Source organism: Rhinopithecus roxellana, chromosome 11 (assembly GCF_007565055.1).
Source record: "Rhinopithecus roxellana isolate Shanxi Qingling chromosome 11, ASM756505v1, whole genome shotgun sequence".
In the NCBI taxonomy this organism is placed as follows: domain Eukaryota; kingdom Metazoa; phylum Chordata; class Mammalia; order Primates; family Cercopithecidae; genus Rhinopithecus; species Rhinopithecus roxellana.
The window spans coordinates 133577179-133600195 of record NC_044559.1 but is presented as its reverse complement, the minus strand read 5'-3'; the positions used below and the strand labels follow the sequence as shown (position 1 = coordinate 133600195).

The 23017-nt window shown below is 41.0% G+C and overlaps 1 protein-coding gene across 5 annotated transcripts in view; it reads right to left on the bottom strand.

Annotated features, from left to right (window-relative positions):
* Positions 1 to 23017, bottom strand: part of ASCC1 (activating signal cointegrator 1 complex subunit 1) — a 118860-nt gene that overhangs the window by 19375 nt on the left and 76468 nt on the right. For all 5 annotated transcript variants that reach the window (XM_010373058.2, XM_030940434.1, XM_030940435.1 and 2 more), the window contains exons 8-9: positions 19330 to 19454; positions 14349 to 14434 (exon numbers count right to left, since the gene is read on the bottom strand). In XM_010373058.2, coding sequence (XP_010371360.1) covers positions 14349 to 14434; positions 19330 to 19454 — 211 coding nt within the window. The remainder of the gene's footprint in view (positions 1 to 14348; positions 14435 to 19329; positions 19455 to 23017) is intronic.

Genomic DNA, 23017 nt, shown 5'->3' with positions numbered 1-23017 from the left:
CATGGATTCTACCACAACTACTCAACTGTGCCAAATGGTGTGTAAATAAATGAGCTGAGCTGTGTTTCAATAAAGTTTTACTTATTTGGATTTCACATAATATTCACATCATGAAATATTACAGTATTCTTCTTTTGATGTTTTTTCAATCATTAAAAAATGTAAAAACTAATCTTCGTTTGAGGGCCATAAAAAAAACAGGTGGTGGGCCACGTTTGGCCTTCAAACAGCAGTTTGCCAAGTCCTGCTTTAAGAGTTTATTATATGAAGTACAAGGCAAAAAATATCCCCTCTGGCAAATCCAGTGTTCTATTGATGCATAAGAAAAAATCTTTTTCTCCTCTCCCTCCAAAATCTGATGTCTGTAGAAAACAGTTCCAAAAAAGATTCCTGAGTGCCTGCCAAGTGCAAGACACACTGCTAAGCACTGAGAGGCACCTAAGAGGTCTCTGAACAATCAAAGTAGGGAGAGGCGGGGCGCTGAGAGATGGAGAGAGCTCCATTGATTTGGATGGCTCTTACCATTAAGGAAGAGGTAATATCTGTATTGGACTTTGAAGAACAAGTATCATTTGAATACACGAAGACTGAAGTAAAAGAAAAACACAGAGATAAGGACAAAACCTTAGGGAGTAGACATATTATGGAGTGAATTTTTTAAAAAGCAGCTCCAGAGTCAGGAAGAAAACCAGGAGAGCCAATTGCCCCTGAAGCCAAGAGAAGAAAGCATTTGAAGGAGAAAAGGGCTTAACACTTTCCATGCAGATACTGGGGAAAAAGTAAAAGTAGATCAAGGCACTGAACAAATAGGGGCTATCAATGACTTTTTACAGTGCTATTTTGGTATAATGATAGAGGTGACAGACAGGTTGGGGAGAATAAATAGGGACTAGTCTGAAAGGGACGGTGGTAGGAAGAATGGCTTTATAGTGCTTACTCAGACTAGAGAAATGGGTTATCCTTTCTTAAAACAAAAAACACTCCCATGAAAGATGCAGCTACCTTCTTAGTAAATTGCTCTAATATGAAACACTGTAATCAGAAAGTTGTTCTTTATACCAATTAAATTCTTACACTCTTTGAAGTCAAATGGCCCAATTTAGTGGTAAGATCAACAGTTAATAAAAGGTCCATCTATTGTAAACATTGCAAAAAGACACAGCCAAGAATCAACAAACTTTTCTGGAAGGTGCTATATAAACACACACCCACCCCAAATGGTTAAGTGTCCTACCTACTAAGATCCTAAGTGCATGTCTGTCTGTCCTCCTTTCTTTATAAAACTTTTTATTTCAACATAGTTTTAGACTTATAGAAATGTAATAAGAATAGTAAAAGGAATCCTGAATACTTTTATTCTTCCTTCTTTTTTAATAACCTACTTTAAGAAATGCATTCTTTGGCTGAATTTCCTGCTTTTTATTCTTTGTAATGTAGATATTGCCATTAAATTTTGGCCATCAGTTTAAATACTGTTAGGACTCAAGTAGTTCAGTTAATGTTGTTCATGATTCAGCCACAAGTTGTAAGAAAGCAAAGTACAATAAAAGCTCACTTAACAGAGTTCCTGTTTAAAATTCATTGGGCTTCTTTAATCTTTAGATTGATGTTTTTCACCAACTATGCCCCATTCTCTCCTTCTGAGGTTCCAATTAAATATATGTTAGATCTTCTCACTTACTATCCTGAATGTCTTGTTCTCTTTCTGTAATTTTTATCTCTGTCTATGCATCATTCTAGATAATTTCTCCTAATGTTCTGGTTCACTATTTCCCACTTCAGCTATGTCTAATTTGCTGCTAAACCCATACATTGAGCTCTTTATTTCAGTTATTGCGCCTTTTATAGTTCTAGCATTTCTATTTGGTTCTTTTTCAGAACTGTTATATTGGTTTTTCTTTTTAATAGTTCCCAATTCTCTAATAAAAATGTCAAGCTTGCCAGCCAGACACAGTGGCTCATGCCTATAATCCTAGCACTTGGGAGGCCAAGGAAGGAGGATCACTTAAGCCTAGAAGTTCGAAACCAGTCTGGGCAACATAGTTAAGACCCCATCTCCATATTTTACATTTTTTATTTTCTGAGATGGAGTCTCACTCTGTTGCCCAGGCTGGAGTGCAGTGGCGTGATCTCAGGTCACTGCAACCTCCACCTCCCAGTTTCAAGCGATTCTCCTGCCTCAGCCTCCCAAAGCGCTGGGATTACAGGCGTGAGCCACCATGCTTGGCTTTTTAAATTTTAAGAATTAAAAAACAAATTTAAGCTTGGCTTTGATTTCTTCGAACACAGTAAGCATAGTTGTTTTTGGTACAAGTCTGATAACTCTAGTATGTCATATATTTATGAGTTTTATAAGTCTGTTTGCTTATTGTGACTGGTTTCCTCTTATGTCTAATCACCTTTGACTGTGTACTGGTCACTTTTGGAGAAAAAGTTCCCTGGAGGAATATTTTCAGACAGAGGATGATGGTACCTTCTTTCAGAGATTTCTGTTTGCTACTGCCATATGCCTGGGAGCACTACCAGTTCAGAGCCTCTCTCATCCAAATTCAAGACCTTAGGGACTACTTCCTTCTTTTAGAACCCTGATAGTTAATTTTTGCACTGATTGAGAACCCTCTTTGTCATATTTTCCCCTCATATTTTCTCTTTGCCATTTGCCAGAGATTTCCTTGACTCTTTCTTCCAATCTTTGATTGAATATATGTATATGTGAGTGCATATATGTAATCTCCAAGGACTCTCTCATTCTCTAATTGATCCTTTTAAATAACATTTTTACTTTCCAAATGATTCTTCAGAAAGTTGTATATTTGTTTCACTAACAATTATCTACTTCACATGATTGTCAAGAATAATGTAATTGCTTTCAATGCTATATGTAAACGCTATTATAAAATATTAGTATGGCCAACTGAACTGCAGTTTGTGTATTAGCGTTAAAAGCCTGGAGAAGAAGTGACATCTGCTAGTGATTTTACTTAAACAATATTAAAATGTCCAGTCATAGAAATATAACTAAGTAAAAAACACACAAGAGCCATGGTGAAAATCAAGGGACAATAACTTTATCCTAAATTCCATTTGCTGTTACATATCCTGCTATAATAGTGCAATGGGACATTCAGCAATAGACAATCAAGGAAAGACTTCCTGAGAAATTTGAGTTTTGAGGAAAAAAAACTAAAGAAGAGCCAAGTGACAAAGAAATAATTTTCAAAAACGGTACATAATATGGCTGAATATTGAACTGAATAATAAAACTGGATAATAAAAAGATACAATGTTTTCTTCCTCTAATGAAATAATATACTTTCTGGCTGGGCATGGTGGCTCACGCCTATAATCCCAACATTTTGGGAGGCCAAGGCGGGTGGATTACCTGAGGTCAGGAGTTCGAGACCAGCCTGACCAACATGGTGAAACCCCGTCTCTACTAAAAATACAAAATTAGCCGGTCATGGTGGTGCACGACTGTAGCCCCAGCTACTCGGGATGCTGAGGCAGGAGAATTGCTTAAACCTGGGGGGCGGAGGCTGCAATGGGCCAAGATCGCACCATTGCACTCCAGCCTGGGCAACAAGAGCAAAACTCTGTCTCAAAAAAAAAAAGAAAGAAATAATATATTTCCTAAATGCTAGTCTTCCTTTGCAAGCATTAATATATTTTTTAAAAAGCTACAAGACTTCTAGTTTACAGTCTAGCATGAAGGAGTTTGGAAGTCGCCACTCCATCCTAACAAGTGAAAAGCTGAACAAACTAAAACCTTGACAACTCTTCGTAGGTCTGTCAGAGAGGTGAGGTTGGGGACAAACTGCTGCCCCCAAAACTGGAGATACACACAGGTAGATACAGAGAATCACAATGGAGCAGAAACCCACAGAAGAAACATCCAGAGAGTGGAGAAACCTAACTGTAATTGACAAACTGCTACAGGCTGTGTGGACAAGTCTAAAACTTAGAAACTCCAGGGAACCAACTCACCAAAAGTTTTTGTAGTTTTACCTCCAGGAGCTCTACTTGGCCTCCTGCTTCCAGCAGGGGGAGGAATAAAAGAACCATTCTGAAATACGCCAGACCACTTCGTTCCTAACAAAGCCTGCCCTCAGGAGAAACTATTTTACCAGAGCCTAACCTGCTGGGGTTTTATGAAAGCTTAACATACCTAGGGGAAGGATGACACCCAACTCCAGCCCCCTCTAGCCATCCACAATGGGGAAGAGAAATATCCAGCCCTAGTGGGCACTAACCTTCCATGTGCAGGAACCCCACCTCAGCTCCCTTCCACATAGGGGCCCCTCTAACCATCCTGTCCCACCTAACGAGGGTGATGAGAAGCATAGGTGATATTCACAGTCCAGTGGCACAAGCTCACCAAAAGACTAAGACCTAATCTCAGAATTACAGAACACTTTCCCTCCTTCCAACCTCACCATCAAACCACAAAAGGCCTTTTTACAGGAGTCCCTTTCACCAAGTACATCATGTTCAGATTCAACAAAAAATTACAAGACATAGTAAAGGGCAAAAAAACACAATTTGAAGACACAGGGCAAACATCAGAACCAGAGTCAGAAATGGCAGGGATGTTGGAATTATCAGACCAGGAACAACTATGATTAATATGCTAAGGACTCCAATGGATAAAAGAGACAACATGCAAGGACAGATGGATAATGTAGGCAGAGAGATGGAAATTCTAAGAAAGAATCAAAGAGAAATGCTAGTGATTAAAAGCACTGTAACAACTGGGCACAGTGGTTCACGCCTGTAATCCCAGCACTTTGGAAGGCCGAGGCAGGTGGATCACCTGAGGTCAGGAGTTCAAGACCGCCCTGGCCAATATGGTGAAACTCCGTCTCTACAAAAATACAGAAATTAGCCAGATATGATTGCGGGTTCCTGTAATCCCAGCTACTCGGGAGGCTGAGGCGGGAGAATCGCCTGAACCCAGGAGGTGGAGGTTGCAGTGAGCCGAGATTGTGCCACTGCACTCCAGCCTGGGCGACAGAGTGAGACTCCATCTCAAAATAAATAAATAAGTAAATAAATAATAAAAATACTGTAACAAAACTAAAGAATGTCTTTGATGGGCTCACTAGCAGACTGGACATGGCTGAGAAAGAATCTCTGAGCTTGAGGATATGATAATAGAAACTTCCCAACTGAAAAGCAGAGAACAAAGACTGAAAAAACACAACAGAATATCCAAGAACTGTGGTACAACTACAAAAGATATAAGGTATACACGATGCAAATAACAGAAGAAGAAGAAGAAAAAAGGAATGGAAACAATATTTGAAGGAATAAAGACTGAGAATTTTCCCAAATTAATGTTAGATTCCAAACCACAGATCTAGGAAGCTCAGAGAGTACCAAGCAGAATAAACGCCAAAACAAAACAAAACAAAAAAAACAACAACTGTACCTAGGCATATCATAGTCACACTTCTGAAAACCAAAGATAAAGAAAAAATTATGAAAGGAGCCAAAGGGAAAAAACAAATACCTTTCCTACATAGAAGCAAAGATAAGAATTACATGTGACTTTTCCTCAGAAACCACGCAATCAAGAAGAGAGTGGAGTGAAATACTGTTGAGAGAAAGAAACTCCATCACCCCAGAATTCTGAACCCTGTGAAATTATCCTTCAAAAAATGAGGGAGAAGCAAGTATAAGCGATATGCTAAGAAAGGAGAGAAAAAGAAATTATATATAATGCTCAACTAAAACAAAAAAGGCAGAAAAAGGGTGGGAGGGAAAACTAGAAACAAAGAACAAGGGCAATAAGTAGAAAACAGTAACATATATAATAAACACTAATCCAACTATATTAATCAATAATCACTTTAAACATCAATGGTCTAAATACACCAATTAAGAGAGAGAGAGTGTTAGATTTAAAATAAAAAAAAAAAAAAGCACCCAAACAATATATACTGTCTACAAGAGACCGACTTTTATTTATTTCTTTATTTAGAGATAGGGTCTCACTCTGTCACCCAGGCTGGAGTGCAATAGTGCAGTCATAGCTCACTGTAGCCTCAACCTCCCAGGCACAATGATCCTCTCACCTCAACCTCCAAAGTAGCTGGGACTACAGGCATGCACCACCATGCCCAGCTAATTTTTAAAATTTTTTGTAGAGACAGAGTCCCACTGTGTTGCTTATGCTGGTCTTGAACTCCTGGGCTCAAGTGATCCTCCCACCTGGGCCTCCCAAAGTGCTGGGACTACAGGCATGAGCCATTGTACACAGCCAAGAGACTCGATTTAAATATAAAGACACACAGAGATTAAAAATAAAGGGATGTCCCAGCATAGATGGGTTCTTAAAAAAAAAAGAAAGAAGAAAAAGTAAATAAAGGGATGAAGAAAGATATGCTATTCTAACACTAACTGAAAGAAAGTTGAGTAGCTATATTAATTTCAGATGGAGCAAACTTTAGAGCAAGGAAAGTTATTATGAATAAAAGGGAGCAACACATAATGATAAAAAGATCAACTGTCCAAGAAGACCTAACAATCCTTAACACATATGTGCTTAAAAACAGTGTCAAAATACATGAGGCAAAAGTTGACAGAAGCAAGAAGAAACAATGAACTCACTATTATAGTTGGAGACTTTAACCCCCATATATCAGAAATGGACGGATCCAGAAGGCATAAAACCAGTGAGGATATAGTGGAACTCAACAGCACTACCAACTGACTGGATATAATTGACATCTATACAATATTTCATCCAACAACAGCAGATTACATGTTCTTCTCAGGCTCACAGGAAACACTGACTAAGACAGATCACATTCTGGGCCACAAAATACTGCTGTAATAAGTTTAAAAGAATAGAATTACACAGTGTCTGCTCTCAGGCCACAATGAAATTAAACTTGAAAGTAATAACAAAGATAGCAGGAAAATCCCAAAATAGGTGGAAATTAAACCACACACTTCAGCCAGGTGCAGTGGCTCACGTCTGTAATCCCAGCACTTTGGAAGGCCAAGGTGGGCGAATCACAAGGTCAGGAGTTCGAGACCATCCTGATGGGGTGAAACCCCATCTCTACTAAAAATACAAAAATTAGCTGGGCACATGCTTGTAATCCCAGCTACTTGGAAGGCTGAGCCATGAGAATTGCTTGAACCTAGGGGGGGTGGAGGTTGCAGTGAGCAAAAATCATGCCACTACACTCCAGCCAGGGCGATAGAACCAGACTCAGTCTCCAAAAAAAAAAAAAAAAAAAACACACACACACACACACACACACACACTTCTTACCAACACATGGGTCAAAAAGACCTTAGCTACCACACCCTTAGCTGGTTTCTCTTAGCTGCGTGTGGTAGCTCACTCCTATAATCCCAACATTGTGTAAGGCTGAGGTGGGGGGATGCTTGAACCCAGGAGTTAAGAGAACAGCCTGGATAACATAGTGAAACCCCATCTTTACAAAACAATTTAAAAGAAAAATTAGCCAGGCATGACAGTGCATGCCTGTAGTCTCAGTCACTTGGGAGGCTGAGGTGGAAGGATTATTTGAGTCCCTAAGTTCCAGGCTGCAGTGAGCTATGATTGTGCCACTGCACTCCACCCTGGGTAACAGAGCAATGAGGCCCTATACCTAAAGAAATTAAAAATTAACTTTTAAAAAGTAAAACTCAAGAGAAATTTAAAACATTTTAAGCTAAATGAAAATGAAGATACAACTTATCAAAATGTGTAGGATACATCAAAAGCAGTGTTTAGAGGAAAATTTATAGCATTTAGTGCATATGTTAGAAAAGAAAAATGATATAAAATCAATAATCTAAGCTTCTACCTTAGTAAACTAGAAAAGTAAGAGCAAATTAAATCCAAATTAAGCAGAATAAAAGAAACAATTTTAAAAATCAGACCAGAGGCCAGGCGCAGTGGCCAACGCCTGTAATCCCAGCACTTTGGGAGGCCAAGGCGGGCGGATCACGAGGTCAGGAGATCGAGACCATCCTGGCTAACACGGTGAAACCCCGTCTCTACTAAAAACACAAAAAAATTAGCTGGGCGTGGCAGCATGCGCCTGTAGTCCCAGCTGCTGGGGAGGCTGAGGCAGGAGAAGAATGGCGTGGACCCGGGAGGCGGAGCTTGCAGTGAGCTGAGATCCGGCCACTGCACTCCAGCCTGGGCGACAGAGCGAGACTCCGTCTCAAAAAAAAAAAAAAAAAAAGAATCGGAGCAGAAATGAATATAACTGAAAAGAGGAACTCAATAGAGAAAATCGGAATGAATCCTAACGTAAATAGTGGTCAATGTGGCCTATTGATTTTAAAGATGCACCAATCTGGTGTCAGATGCCAATAGTGGGGGAGGCTGTGCATGTGCAGGAATGGGAGCATTTGGGAACACTGTATACTTTCTGCTCAATTTTGCTGTGAACCTAAAAAAATAAAGTTCATGATTTTTTAAAAAGTGACCACATAGTTCTAAATCTCACATCTCTTCTCTGTCCTCTAGAAAGAAAAAAAAAATTGAATTTATCTTTTCAACACTCTTCTAATACTTCAAAACAAAATATTCATTTTCAAAACAAGCCTCTCCCCTGAGAGTGTTTAAGAAGTTAATTGTGCTTTTGTTCCCTTAGGACAGACTGACTAAAGAGTCTCCTGGGAGGGGCATGGGAGGCAGACTCTACTCTTTGACCTTGGTAGTAGTCACACTGTTTATTTTATGACTACTTGTTCAACAGTAAATGTATGTCTAATGTACATATATATATATATATTTCAGCAAAAAAGAATAAACCGTATTTTTAAAAGCTTACTTCATAAAAATGTCTCTAAGTAAAGCAAACTAAATAAAGATCTCATTTAAATTTATTCATTCTAATTGTCCTTTTAAAGGCTCTAAAGAACAGAGATGGGACAAAACCAAAACTGAATGAAATACGTGGGTGACTCAGTCACATCTTTCAAGAAAAGTCTCAGTGCGGCTAGAGATTTAAAACATTTTCAGGGGAAAGTATTTAAAATTAATACAGTCAGTTTAATACTGCCAGTCTCTTCTTTCTCTAAATTTAAAGATTCTTATATATAAAATAGAAAAGGTACAAGTTCATTTCCCTTTTACATGGCTTGTATTTTCCAGGATTTTTAAGTGTCTAAAGATAATCCACTTTTACACTATCCTCTGACTTTTGACCTATAGTACTTTCCATTCTTTCCCAAATAAATCACTGTGCCTTTATTTGTACCATACCACCTTCTCTGATGAGTGCAACCTAGGGCTCTAATGCCTCCTCTTCACTCTGCAGTCAGAAGCTATGCTTTTGAACCCCTGGTTCAATCTGCTGAGAGCACAATCTTGGAACACTGATTCTATTGCTTAAGACCCCAAACAGACTGTCATTACCTCTCTCCCCAGAAGCTGGCAGTTAATGACCATTTTACTTCTAGCTAGTGAGGGAGCAGTTACTTCCAGGCAGTGTGTCTTTAGGTCAGTATGATTTCTCCAATTATAAATTTATCACTGCCTAAGGCTATACAAACAGCACCTTTTTTTTTTTTTTTTTTGCTATCTCTTAGATTAGAAATGGATACTCTCTGAGGGGGCACCATCCCACTAATTTGGCCTAAGTCTTCTTCACTCATGCATCCTCCTTTTGGAGCTATCTGGCACTTTTCCGTAAAAAAACACCATAACCAAATATGTTTGTTCCTTTTCAGGTTTGAATAACACAGGAGAATGATTCTAGTTATCAATTCTTAATTCAAAGTCTTTCTTAGGGAAAGACTTTCTTATTTTAACTAGGAATAACCAGACACTAGTATATTACAGCTGCAACAACTCTCAAAAAAGCTGTACGAAAGAAAAATGTGGCTTCCATCTGCATTAGTCATTAAAGATTTCTTTTTTTCTTATTAAGGCACACAGAACACATATTATACCAAGCCAAAAGAACCAATTTTCTTCATGGAGTAGAATAGCAATTGGCTGTTACTCATTAAATTCTTACAGCAATGAGCAATGACTTTCTTTCTTGTTTTGTTTCTCTTTGAATAGTAGATGAAGTTGATTTTTTTTCTAAGGCTGCCTCCCATCACCAGCATTCCTGATCCTTGGCCTGTGTAGCTGTTAATATGCTGCACACATATGCCTGGGCTCCTTAACAACCAATGCAGTTAACCTTTCTGTTTACTCCAAGTCAGTTCCTATCTTGTTAGTGAAATTGATTTTTTTTCTTTCTAAACATAGTAATTTCATATTGTACAAAAACTATACGTGTGTGTGTGTGTGTGTGTGTGTGTGTGTGTGTGTGTATGAAGTCCACTGGTTTTCTAAATCCTGTTTTTATTTTAAGGGCTTCAGGGGCCATAGAGTCTCATGTTTTAATTGAGAAAGACGTGTCCATTCATGGTAATGCCAAAAGGTGGGTGGACTATGGCTACTTCACAAACAGTTAACTGCCTCTGTGTTGGGGGTGGGAGATAACGGTTGGAGCCCACAATTTACTTTTTTTTTTTTTTTTGAGACGGAATCTCGCTCTGTCGCCCGGGCTGGAGTGCAGTGGCCGGATCTCAGCTCACTGCAAGCTCCGCCTCCCGGGTTTACCGCCATTCTCCTGCCTCAGCCTCCGAGTAGCTGGGACTACAGGCGCCCTGCCACCTCGCCCGGCTAGTTTTTTTCTATTTTTTAGTAGAGACGGGGTTTCACCGTGTTAGCCAGGATGGTCTCGATCTCCTGACCTCGTGATCCACCCGTCTCGGCCTCCCAAAGTGCTGGGATTACAGGCTTGAGCCACCGCGCCCGGCCCACAATTTACTTTTATTTAAAAAAGAAGTTAATTCTCTTGATTGAACATAGGTGAAAGATTATTTTTCTGGAACTAGTGATTAAAGAGTAAATATTAGATACTATACTAAAGGATATGTCATCGTAACTATCTGTGGTCAAAGGTACTTGTTCATAACTCACTCCACGGTTTTTACATTCTAATTGTCTATTAACTAGCTGTACCCCTCATGGACTGGAAGCTCCTAGAAGGCAGGGATTGTATCACAAAGACTGTTTCATCTTTAGGGCACATAGTCTGGCAGATGGTATATAGTCAGTAAGTATTTCGGTTAGTGTTGATACCATATTCAATACAAGAATCTAATTATTGGCCGGGCGCAGTGGCTCAAGCCTGTAATCCCAGCACTTTGGGAGGCCGAGACGGGCGGATCACGAGGTCAGGAGATCGAGACCATCCTGGCAAACACGGTGAAACCCCGTCTCTACAAAAAAAATACAAAAAACTAGCAGTGCGAGGTGGCGGGCGCCTGTAATCCCAGCTACTTGGGAGGCTGAGGCAGGAGAATGGCGTAAACCCAGGAGGCGGAGCTGGCAGTGAGCTGAGATCCGGCCACTGCACTCCAGCCTGGGCGACAGAGTGAGACTCCGTCTCAAAAAAAAAAAAAAAAAATACAAAAACAGGCCGGGCGCAGTGGCTCAAGCCTGTAATCCCAGCACTTTGGGAGGCCGAGGCGGGCGGATCACGAGGTCAGGAGATCGAGACCATCTTGGCTAACATGGTGAAACCCCGTCTCTATTAAAAATACAAAAAATTAGCCGGGCGTGGTGGCGGGCACCTGTAGTCCCAGCTACTCGGAGGCTGAGGCGGGAGAATGGCATGAACCCGGGAGGCGGAGCTTGCAGTGAGCCGAGATCGCGCCACTGCACTCCAGCCTGGGCGACACAGCCAGACTCCGTCTCAAAAAAAAAAAAAAAAAAAAAAAAAAAAAAACACTAGCCGGGCGAGGTGGCGGCGCCTGTAGTCCCAGCTACTCGGGAGGCTGAGGCAGGAGAATGGCGGGAGCCCGGGAGACGGAGCTTGCAGTGAGCCGAGATCCGGCCACTGCACTCCAGCCTGGGCGACAGAGTGAGACTCCGTCTCAAAAAAAAAAAAAAAAAAAGAATCTAATTATTAACTAGCTACGGTTTTAGACTAATTTGGTACACTCACTGCCCCACCATTTATGAAACAAACTTTAATTGGCCATTATCGCAGTTCAGGCAGATAGGCCCAACTTCAAATATCTAATGTTCTCTACCTAAACACTGGGCATCTTTACAGGAGGCAGCAGAACACAATGCTCAGTTTGTGAGTTTTAAGTCTTTCTGTTCTGATTCAGACTCTGCTACTAACTAGCAGTACCTCTGGCAAGTCACTTTACCTTAGTAGATTTTTTTTTTTTTGAGGTGGAGTCTAGCTCTGTCGCCCAGGCTGGAGTGCAGTGGCCGATCTTGGCTCACTGCAACCTCTGCCTCCCGGATTCATGCAATTCCCCTGCCTCAGCCTCCCGAGTAGCTGGGATTACAGGTGCCCACCACCACACCCGGCTAATTTTTGTATTCTTAGTAGAGATGAGGTTTCACTGTGTTGGCCAGGCTGGTCTTGAACTCCTGACCTTGTGATCCGCCCACCTTGGCCTCCCAAAGTGCTGGGATTACAAGCGTGGGCCACCGCGCCCAGTCCTACCTTAGTAGATTTTGTGTCAGAGATTAAAGTAGGGAATTGGACTAAATGGTCTCCAAGAACCTAGCTAGGTCCAGGTCTAAAAGTGATTTGGCTTGAATTAATAAGGGTATCACTGATATAGCAAGTCCTTGTCAACACCAGAGGGAGCTACGTTCATATCATCACTGGGGTGGTTCAGAAGATTTCAGGAAAAAGCATAGTTAAATGGAAAACTTACTTTCCAGAATGAGAGAAATTCTATACCAAGGTAAGAGCTCCACACTGCTCATACGGCCACCCAACAGGCTCTCTGCCATCACCCCACTCTTATAGATGTCAAAGCACCTCATACCTGACTTGTACCAACACACAAGGCTTCAGTTTTAATTCCATGAAAACCCAGTTGGCTTTGAGCCATTCCTAAAGATTTCTTTCCCCATTCTGTCTATTTTCTTTCTTAACTAAATTAATAATAACAAAAAGCAAAGTAATTCATTGTGATACTGGAAAATCCCCAAAGAAGGGAGATAAAGGAGGAGAAAGATTTATATCACACCGAAGCTGTAGCCTGGAAAAAACAGTAAAGTTAACTACCATTGAATTCATTAGCAGCCTGCCACTCAAACCCAAAGCTACCTCAAAAACAAGAAAACTACTCAAAAAGAGAAAACATATCAAGGAAAGGAAGGACTCGGCATAGCTCTGCAATGCGGGTGCGGGAATGCCTGTCTGAGTCGATGGCTGGCACTGTCCTGTTGGGCTCCATGGTAAGCAGTCACAGCTGCTGAAGAGTGATGTCATTAATTAAGGCAATGGGGCCACATTAGGCATTTGGCAAAAAAAACTGTAAAGCAACAAGATAAGGGAATGGAGGATGGGATAAGGAAGAAAAAGTAAAAGCATTTCTAAAGCTAAAGCTTATTCTGATGTTATCATATACTCCCTCCTCCACCTCAGTAAAACACCCAAAGCCTTGAAAATGACCTGAACCCTTACAAAGCAAGTGAAAAGAAGAACTGAAAACCTCTCCATTAGTATCAACTTATGTTTCTCTTTGTCCAGAGGAACAATGTCATGTTAACCTGATAGAGAAGGCATAAATCACGAATATTACAGAAGGGTAGTCTGCTGGAGAAAGATAAATGCAATCCTGAAGAACCCCTTTACTTTCATTTCATAGATTAATTCAACACCCAGAAAGGCAAAGCTTCACCAGTCAAAAATGGACCATCTACTTTGTAGGACATAGGCTGCTCCTGAGTAAAAATGGATTATAAAGTCACTACAGAGATTGACTTTGTAGGTAAAGAGAAAAATCTACTAAACAAGACAAATAATTATTTTCCACTTAAAAAAATGCAAGCTCAAACCTCTAGAGGTAAGTACAGAGTAAAACTTCGGTTGAAATCAACTTATTTCTATGAATCCAAGTAGTTGGAATACCTAAGGATTTTTTTTTCTTTTGCTAAGTGTTTCTTATATCACCAATTTCAGGCAGGGTGCAGAGGCTCACACCTGTAATTCCAGCACTTTGAGAGACAGAGGTGGTAGGATCACTTGAGCCCAGGAGGTCAAGGCTCCAGTGAGCCGTGTTTGCACCACTGCACTCCAGCCTGAGCAACACAGCGAGAGAGTCTCAGATAAATAAACAAACAAATCACCAATTTCAAATACTCTACAAGTCCCAAAACCTTAAGGGGAACATCTACTTTTCCTCTTTCCCTTTAGATAATTAAAAAAAAAAAAGCATGAAAAAAAGTATGAAGAAGTATGAAAAAATATACTCTACTGCTAAAAGGAGAACTACTCCTTTTCCTCCCTTATTTAGGACATGTGCCAAAGGATTTCCAATTCACTTTGCTTCATACTGACCTTTAAAATATTTCGGCCATCAAATGATTCTCTTTCCTTGAAGATATATTTGCCATCCGCTGTGTAGAGATTGTACCTGCCTTCAGCTGTAAATATTCCAAAGATAATGTTAGAAGCTTAAATTGGTTGGTTGTTTTCTCTTGGACTTCTATAGCTACATAGGTACAACTAGCAAAATTTTCATGTACTACCTGGAAAGTGGCATAATGCAGAGGAAAAATGTCAGGCCATGAATCAAGAGACCTGGCTTCTAGTCTCAGTTCTGTCAATGATTCATTCAATACATATTTATTCATTAATCTATTCATTCGACATTCTCCAGGCACTCACTATATATTCCTAACTATGCAACTAGCTACATTATTAGGCAAATTATGTCTCCATTGTGGACCTTAGTTCCTCATTGACAAAGTGAGAGGTAGGACTAAGTGATCTTCAAAGGTTCCTTACGTTCTATAGATCCAAGAAAAGTGGCATATAATTTTAAATATGTAAAAACACATAACAGTTCACACATTAGCTAGTCAAAACTGCTGGCACTCATGCTCTGGGTTGATTTAAGGACTTCCCTCAAAGGAAAAAGAGCCCTTTAGTTGCAATCAAAGGTATCCTTACAGACATTCTACACAGGAATGCAGCAAATCTATGACCTTAGCCTAAACCAAGCTGTGCTCTAGCTTCTTGAGTTAATTTGGGTTGCGTATCTCAAAAGACATCCTTAAAGGTTGGCAAGAAAAAGAATATCAAAGGAGAGGGAAACAGGAAAGAAAAAAAATGTAACATCATTTCATGTCCTTTTCAAGTAAAAATTCAATACAGGAGAGTCCAGAGCACAAAAAATTCAAAGCATCCTCAAGAATTAACTCAGAATATTTTCTGAAATATTAATCATTTCCTACCCACTGACAGACCTTCAAAAATACTTATTTCCACCTTTAAGTACATTATTTTACTTATATAAGTAAGGAGAGTACTAGGCCAGAATAGATCAAATATATCTAGAGTTTTAAAAACTCCATGAACAGAAGACATAATACATTTCAGCTAGCCCACTGGAGTTGCATATGGGTAACTATGGAACTATTTCTCTAAAGAGAAGAATGCTCTTAATCAAAGATCCCAACGCCATACATGTTTCACAACGTAAAATTAGGAGAAAGGGAATGTGTGAAGTTGCAAAAGAACAACAAATACATTAATACCAAATAAATATCAAAAGTGGAAACAACATAAATGTTCACCAATTGATGGATGGATACATAAAACGTGGCATATCCATACAATGGAATATTATTCGGCCATAAAAAAATGAAGCACCAGGCATGGTGGCTCACGTCCGTAATCCCAGCACTTCGGGAGGCTGAGGCAGAGGGATCACTTGATCCCAGGAGTTTGGAACCAACCTGAGCAATATAGTGAGACCTTGTCACTACAAAAAAAAAGGTTAGGCCAGGTGTGGTGGATCACACCTGTAATCCCAGCACTTTGGAAGGCCAGGGCAGGTGGATTACCTTAGGTCAGGAGTTGGAGACCAGCCTGACCAACATGGTGAAACCCCGTCTCTACTAAAAATGCAAAAATTAGTCGGGCATGGTGGCGCGCGCCTATAATCCCAGCTACTCGGGAGGCTGAGGCAAGAGAATCACCTGAACCTGGGGAGGCGGAGGTTGCAGTGAGCCAAGATTGCACCATTGTACTCCAGCCTGGGCAACAAGAGCCAAACTCCATCTTGAGAAAAAAAGAAGAAAAAGTTTAAAAATTAGCTGGGTGTAGTGGCATGCGCCTATAGTCCCAACTACTCTGGAGGCTGAGGTGGGAGAATCACTTGAGTGTGGGAGGTGGAGGTTGCAGAGAGCCAAGATCACCCTACTACACTCCAGCCTGGGCAACAGAGACCTTGTCTCAAAAAAAAAAAAAAAAAAAAAAAACTACACAGAAAACAAAACAAAAAAGGAATGAAGTACTGCTATATTATAACATGGATGAGCCTTGAAAATATTATGCTACGTGAAAGCAGCCAGCCTCAAAAGATCACATACTGCATGATTCTGTTTATATGAAATGTCCAAAACAGGCAGCTCTATAGAGACATAAAGTAGGCAGGTGGTGTCTAGGGCTTGGTGGAGGTCAGGGGAGGGCAGAGTAAGAGGGGTAGGAAGAAATGGAAAGTGACTGCCAATGGGTATGGGGTTTCATTTTAGAGTGATGAAAATGTTCTAGAACTGATTGCGGTGATGGCTATACAACTTTAACCAGACTAAAAACCACTAAATTGTACATATATGTATCAAGAGAGTAAATTGTATAGTATGTGAATTATATCTCAATAAAGTGATTATATTTTGAAAATCTGCAGAGGGATAACTAGACTGTGAACACACAACACACTCTTATATAAAGCTCTAGTGCTAACTGAATATAAACCTGGATCTACACAACTTAGAATATACAGATTCCTACATATCTGAACTCTTTCTGTGTTAAGAGATTAGTTAATAATGGACCATGATGTAGTTTTAAGAGCTCCGAACAAATATTTAAGGACTAAGACAAATGGAAAATATACTGATGGCTAACAAATGTCTAATAAAATACTGTCTATACCTGCAACACCCAAAACAGAGGCCCCTATCCAGATGTGGCTCTATAAATTTTAAATAAAATTAAAAATAAAAGTTCACTTTCACAGTCTCACTAGGCACCTTTCAAGTGCTCAGTAACCACATGTGTATAGTGGCTACCATATTGGACATCACAGATACAGAATACTTCAATCATCACAGACAGTTTTCTTAATACCATATGTCTTCTGAAACAATAAATTTAGGGTATACTCCAGAGTTCTGAAACTCTGCCATTACATAGTAATGTTAAAATGCACATCACCTCAGGGGATTCTCAATTTGTTTTCCAAAATTAAAATACACTGTCCAGAATAAAACAAATAGCACAAACCTAGTTATATGTTTCTACTGGACAAGCTACATTATAATATATAGATACCTAAAATATTCCTACTTTCTGTAGTACTACTCCCCAAAGGAAAGAAATATGCTCAACTTGGCCGGGTGCAGTGACTCATGCTTATAATCCCAGCACTTTGGGAGGCCAAGGCGGGTGGATCACGAGGTCAGGAGTTTAAGACCAGCCTGGCCAAGATGGTGAAACCCTGTCTCTACTAAAAATACAAAACTTAGTTGGGCGCGGTGGCAGGCGCCTGTAATCCCAGCTACTCAGGAGGCTGAGGCAGAAGAATTGCTTGAACCCTGGGGGCAGAGGTTGCAGTGAGCTGAGATCGTACCACTGTATACTCCAGCCTGGGCAACGGAGCGAGATTCCATTTCAAAAAAAAAAAAATATATATACACACACACACACACACACACACACACACACACACACACACACACACTCAACTGGAACAAGTTCAAAGTTTTGGATTCTATCACCTACCCAAACGAGAATATATAGGCTTTGACTGAGTCACTTGAAGCTCTTTTAATCTCAGTGTTCTCAAAAGTAAAATAGAGATTTATTTATAAGTCTTAAATAAAATTCAATATGACATCACAAAATAGTAACATTTTAGAACTAATAACTAGATAGCTACATATTTCTTGGTCCTACCATGGCTCTAATCAAACGGAGTTAATATCAAATGATTTCCACTTGGGATCTTTGGTACATATCTGAGCGAAATTAAAAGACGTACCTTAACTAAAAGGGACACACAAATTGTCCTAACTAAAAACCTACAAATAGTCAATGGTTCAAGTCCTGATGGAGTTCTCTTCTCCTCTAGATTTTTTTTTTTGAGAAGGAGTCATGCTCTGTCGCCAGGCTAGAGTGCAGTGGTGCGATCTTGGCTCACTCTAACCTCCGCCTCCCAGGTTCAAGTGATTGGCCTGCCTCAACCTCCCAAGTAGCTGGGATTACAGGCATGTGTCACCACACCCAGCTAATTTTTGTATTTTTAGTAGAGACGGGGTTTCACCTTGTTGGCCAGGCTGATTTTGAACTCCTGAACTCAAGTGATCCACCCATCTCAGCCTTCCAAAGTGCTGGGATTACAGGCATGAGCCACTGTGCCTGGCCCCCATCTAGATTTTCTAAAACCAAGGTCGGGGCCCAAGAAAGGAAATAGAACCAGAATATGTGATCTCGGTGCTAGTGTATTTTGAACCACGAATCTTGGAAGGAAGAGTTTCATATGGCTTGAATGTGTGATTCCTGATCAGATGCTGAAGGTACTAGAGAAGCTTTCACTTTGGAGATAGGGACAGGAAGAAAAGAAAACTTCTTTTTGAAATAAACAACTATCCCAAATCAAGGATTAAAATAAGGCATTTTTATAAAAAGGCTCAGAGTCCATGAAGAAAAACATTATTATTTTAACACAAGGTTTCTCAACCTCTGTGCTACGACATTTTGGGAAGGATAATTCTTTGTCGTGGGCGACCATCCCACGCATTGTAGAGTGTTAGACAGCACCCACTAGGTGCCAGCAGCAACCCATCTCCAACTCCCTATGATAACCAAAAATGTCTCCAGACAATGCCAAATGTTAGCTGGGGGCAAAATCACCCCCAGTTGAGAAACACTGACTTAACATCTACTTTTACTAGCTCACCTTCCTTTCTTTTCTCTCTTAAAAAAAAAAAAAAAAAATAGCCACCAAGTATTGCATGCGACATACTTATGCCAAAAACTTATTCACTGTTCATATAAAATTTACTGAAGCGTCCTATATTTTTATTTGCTAAATATGGGCAATCCTATGTGTGACAGAAATAAAAGATCTGGAAGCCACAGTCCCATGCTATATATGTTCTTGCCCACCTCTACTATGCTCATCAGAATAAGCTAAGAGGTCTAAAAAGAAGTATATCAGAGATTCTTTGATAGCCCATTCTGTGTAAACCTCAGAGATGCCACAAGGCCACTGATCACAAACTGCGCTACAGTTCTCTGGGGGACTTACCATTGGGGTCTTTCCTGAATAGTGTATTCATAACTGTAGCATGCAGTTTCACACTATTCCACTCTTTCACTATTAGTCCAGATGCCTGAAAACGTTCCAGCACTCGATCAACTAATTCTTGCAGCCTGGAGAAATTGGAGAAAAGTAGTGCAGAAATCTTAGTAAACTTACGAACATGAGATTACTAATTCAACAATGTTTATGGAGCCTCTGCTCTGTGCTCATCACTATACAAAGCCCTGCATCACAAGAGGAAGAAGAGACTCATCTCCCACCATCAGGGAGCTAAAGCTCAGTCTTGTTTGTCTGCTTAACAGATAGTAGAAATAAATGATGGCAATATATTATGGTGAGTATGAAGGGAGTGATCAGCTCTACATGGAGAGGGCCAGGTTTCCACAGGAGGTTTAGACATAGTCTGGAACGATCATTAAAAGATTTGCAAATAACACCAGGGAAGAAGGGGCACTTCAAGTAGAAGAAGAAATAGCATGTGCAAAGATGCCAAAGCATGCAAGATCACAGCATATTCAAAAAATTGTCAATTATTTATAATACAGCTATGACAGAGAGTGAGAGAAAAGGGACAATGGAGATGAGCTAAGTCTATAAGTAGTGGTCAGATTAGGGAAGCCACAGAAAGACTTTCAAAAGGGAATAATGTAGTCTGATGTCCATTTTTGAAAGCTGACTCAATAGCAGAGTGGGAAAGGCTTTAGAAGAGGAACAGCTACAGAAGTCAGTCAGCTAGGTGGCTATTTCAACAGTCAACATCACCATGACATATCAGGCACTGTTCTAAGCACTTTTTTTTTGTTAAATCATTTAATCCTCATAACCAATTATTATCCCTATTGACCAATACAGAAGCCAAGGCACTGAGAAGTTACAAAACTTGACCAAGTTCCCAAAACTAAGTGGCAAATCCAAAATTAGAAGAGGCCGGGTACAGTGGCTCATGCCTGTGATCCTAGCACTTTGGGAGGCTGAGGCAGGCAGATCACTTGAGGTCAAGAGTTCGAGACCAGCCTGGCCAACATGGTGAAACCCCACCTCTACTAAAATACAAAAATTAGCTGGGCGTGGTGGCACATGCTTGTAATCCCAGTTGCCTGGGAGGCTGAAGCAGGAGGACTGCTTGAATCCAGGAGGTAGAGGTTACAGTGAGCCGAGACTGTGCCACGACACTTTAGCCTGGGTAACAGAGTGAGACTCCATCTCAAAACAAAACAAAAAAGAAAAACAAAATTAGAATGTATGCAGTCTGGCTTCAGAGTCCATATTCCTAAGGACTGTACTATCAAGGGGGAAATGGGGACAGGCATGGTGGCTCACACCTGTAATCCCAGAACTTTAGGAGTCTAAGGAGCAAGGATTGCTTGGGCCAGGGGTCTGAGACCAGCCTAGACAATATAGTGAGACTGTGTCTCTACAAAACATTTTTAAAAATTACCCACCCATAGTGGCATGTGCCTCCAGTCCTAGCTACCAGTAGGCTGAAGCAAGAGGACTACTTGAGCCCAGGAGTTTAAGCCTGCATTAAGCCATGATTGCACCACTGCACTCCTGACTGGGTGATAGAGCAAGATCCCATCTGTAAAATAAAGGGGGTGAGGAGGGGATGATAAAGACCTAAACCAAGCTTGTCCAACCCGTGGCCTAGGACGGCTTTGAATACGGCCCAAAAGAAGTTCATAAACTTTCTTAAAACATTATAAGTTTTTTTGTGTGATTTTTTTTTTTTTTAAAGCTCATCAGCTATCATTAGTGTTAGTGTATTTTATGTGTGTCCCAAGACAATTCCTTCTTCTTCCAATGTGGCCCAGGGAAACCAAAAGTTTGGACACCCTGACTAAACTATGGTGGGGCAGTGAGAACTGAGACAAGGGAATGGGTTCACAAGAGCTATGTGAGAGAGAAGCTGGTGCCCATTCGGATCTGGCTGTGCTAAGGGAGAGGAAGTGGTTGAGAATGACTCCCAAGTGTTGCCTAAAATGACCAGGTGGCTCATTAACCAAGGTGGTAGGCTGTGGGGAAGCAACTGCTTATTGTTCTGCTGTGTCATCTCGGGGAGGAGGTTAATACTATGCAGGATTTTGCACATGTGGCACGGGATGCAAGTAGGACATGTCCAGGAAAAGAGATGGAAATACAGGCCTGGAGCCCAGGAGAAAATCTAGGCAAATGACAGATTGGGAGTTGTCAGTGTAGCAACAGTAGTTAAAAGCATGGGATAGACGCTTTTAACATGGCGAAACCCGATCTCTACTAAAAATACAAAACTTAGCCAGGTGGTAGTGGCACGTGCATGGTGGCTCACACCTGTCATCCCAGCACTTTGGGAGGCCAAAGAGGGAAGATCGCTTGAGGCCAGGAGTTCAAGACCCACTTGAGCAATATAGCAATACCTCGTCTCTACAAAAAAATTTTTACAAATCAACTGGGCATGGTGGCATGCACTTGTAGTCCCAGCAACTCAGGAGGCTGAGGCAGGAGGATAGCTTGACCCCAGGAGTTCAAGGCTGCAGTGAGCTGTGATTGTGCCACTGTACTCTAGCCTGGGCAGCAGAGTGAGATCATGTCTCTTAAAAAAAGAAAAACAAGGCTGGTGCGGTGGCTCAAGCCTGTAATCCCAGCACTTTGGGAGGCCGAGGTGGGGGGATCACAAGGTCAGGAGATCGAGACCACGGTGAAACCCCGTCTCTACTAAAAAAAAATACAAAAAATTAGCCGGGCGCGGTGGCGGGCGCCTGTAGTCCCAGCTACTCAGGAGGCTAAGGCAGGAGAATGGCGTGAACCCGGGAGGCGGAGCTTGCAGTGAGCTGAGATCCCGCCACTGCACTCCAGCCCGGGCGACAGAGTGAGACTCCGTCTCAAAAAAAAAAAAAAAAGGAAAGAAAAACAACAACAACAAAAAACAACCCTCAGTTTCCCATGGCCTTCCAAGTAAGAGTCCAATCCTGCCTGACCCACGTGGCCCTCACAGCTTGACTCCAACCTGCCTTTCTGTTTCATCGCTGCCCTTCCCTTTCTACAGATTTTCTCCAGTCCTTGAATGGATTGCGTTCTTTGATACTGAATCTCTCAATTACTTAGGACAAACATCCTTTTAGAATCACCTTCACTTCTTTGACTCCCTTATACCAGGGAATCTCACTTCTCACCACTTCCAGTGCCACTGTCCCAGCCACCTGGGAACCAGCAAAGACAACTGATAAGGATGAGGAAATAAGAACAGGAAGACTTCAGAGACGCTGAAATGAGAATTACAAGGGGGAAAACAGGAATAACCGTACAGTACAATACTCGAGAAAAGAAAAAAAGCAAAACTATGCCTCCTTTTTTCTCACAATTACAGCCCTCTATCAGAGCAGTTTTGCTGGCACACTGGGGATAGAAATCTTGTGACGGAGGACCAAGGGAGGAGCCAGAGAGGAGGGAAGGCAGGAAGCGCACGTAACTGTGTCCAGAAACTTGAAGGAGAGAAACGAATACCTGGGGAATCTGAAGATACAGAGTTGAGTGAGGGCTGTGTGTGTTTTCAATGAGGAGAAAACGTTGAAAATACTTACTGACAAGAAATTATCCAACAGAGAAAGAAAAGGAAACCAGGCAATAGGGTAAATGGACAGAACAAGACCTCAAAGGATGGTGTGGTCATAGGTGATAGGAACACAGCAGTGAACAA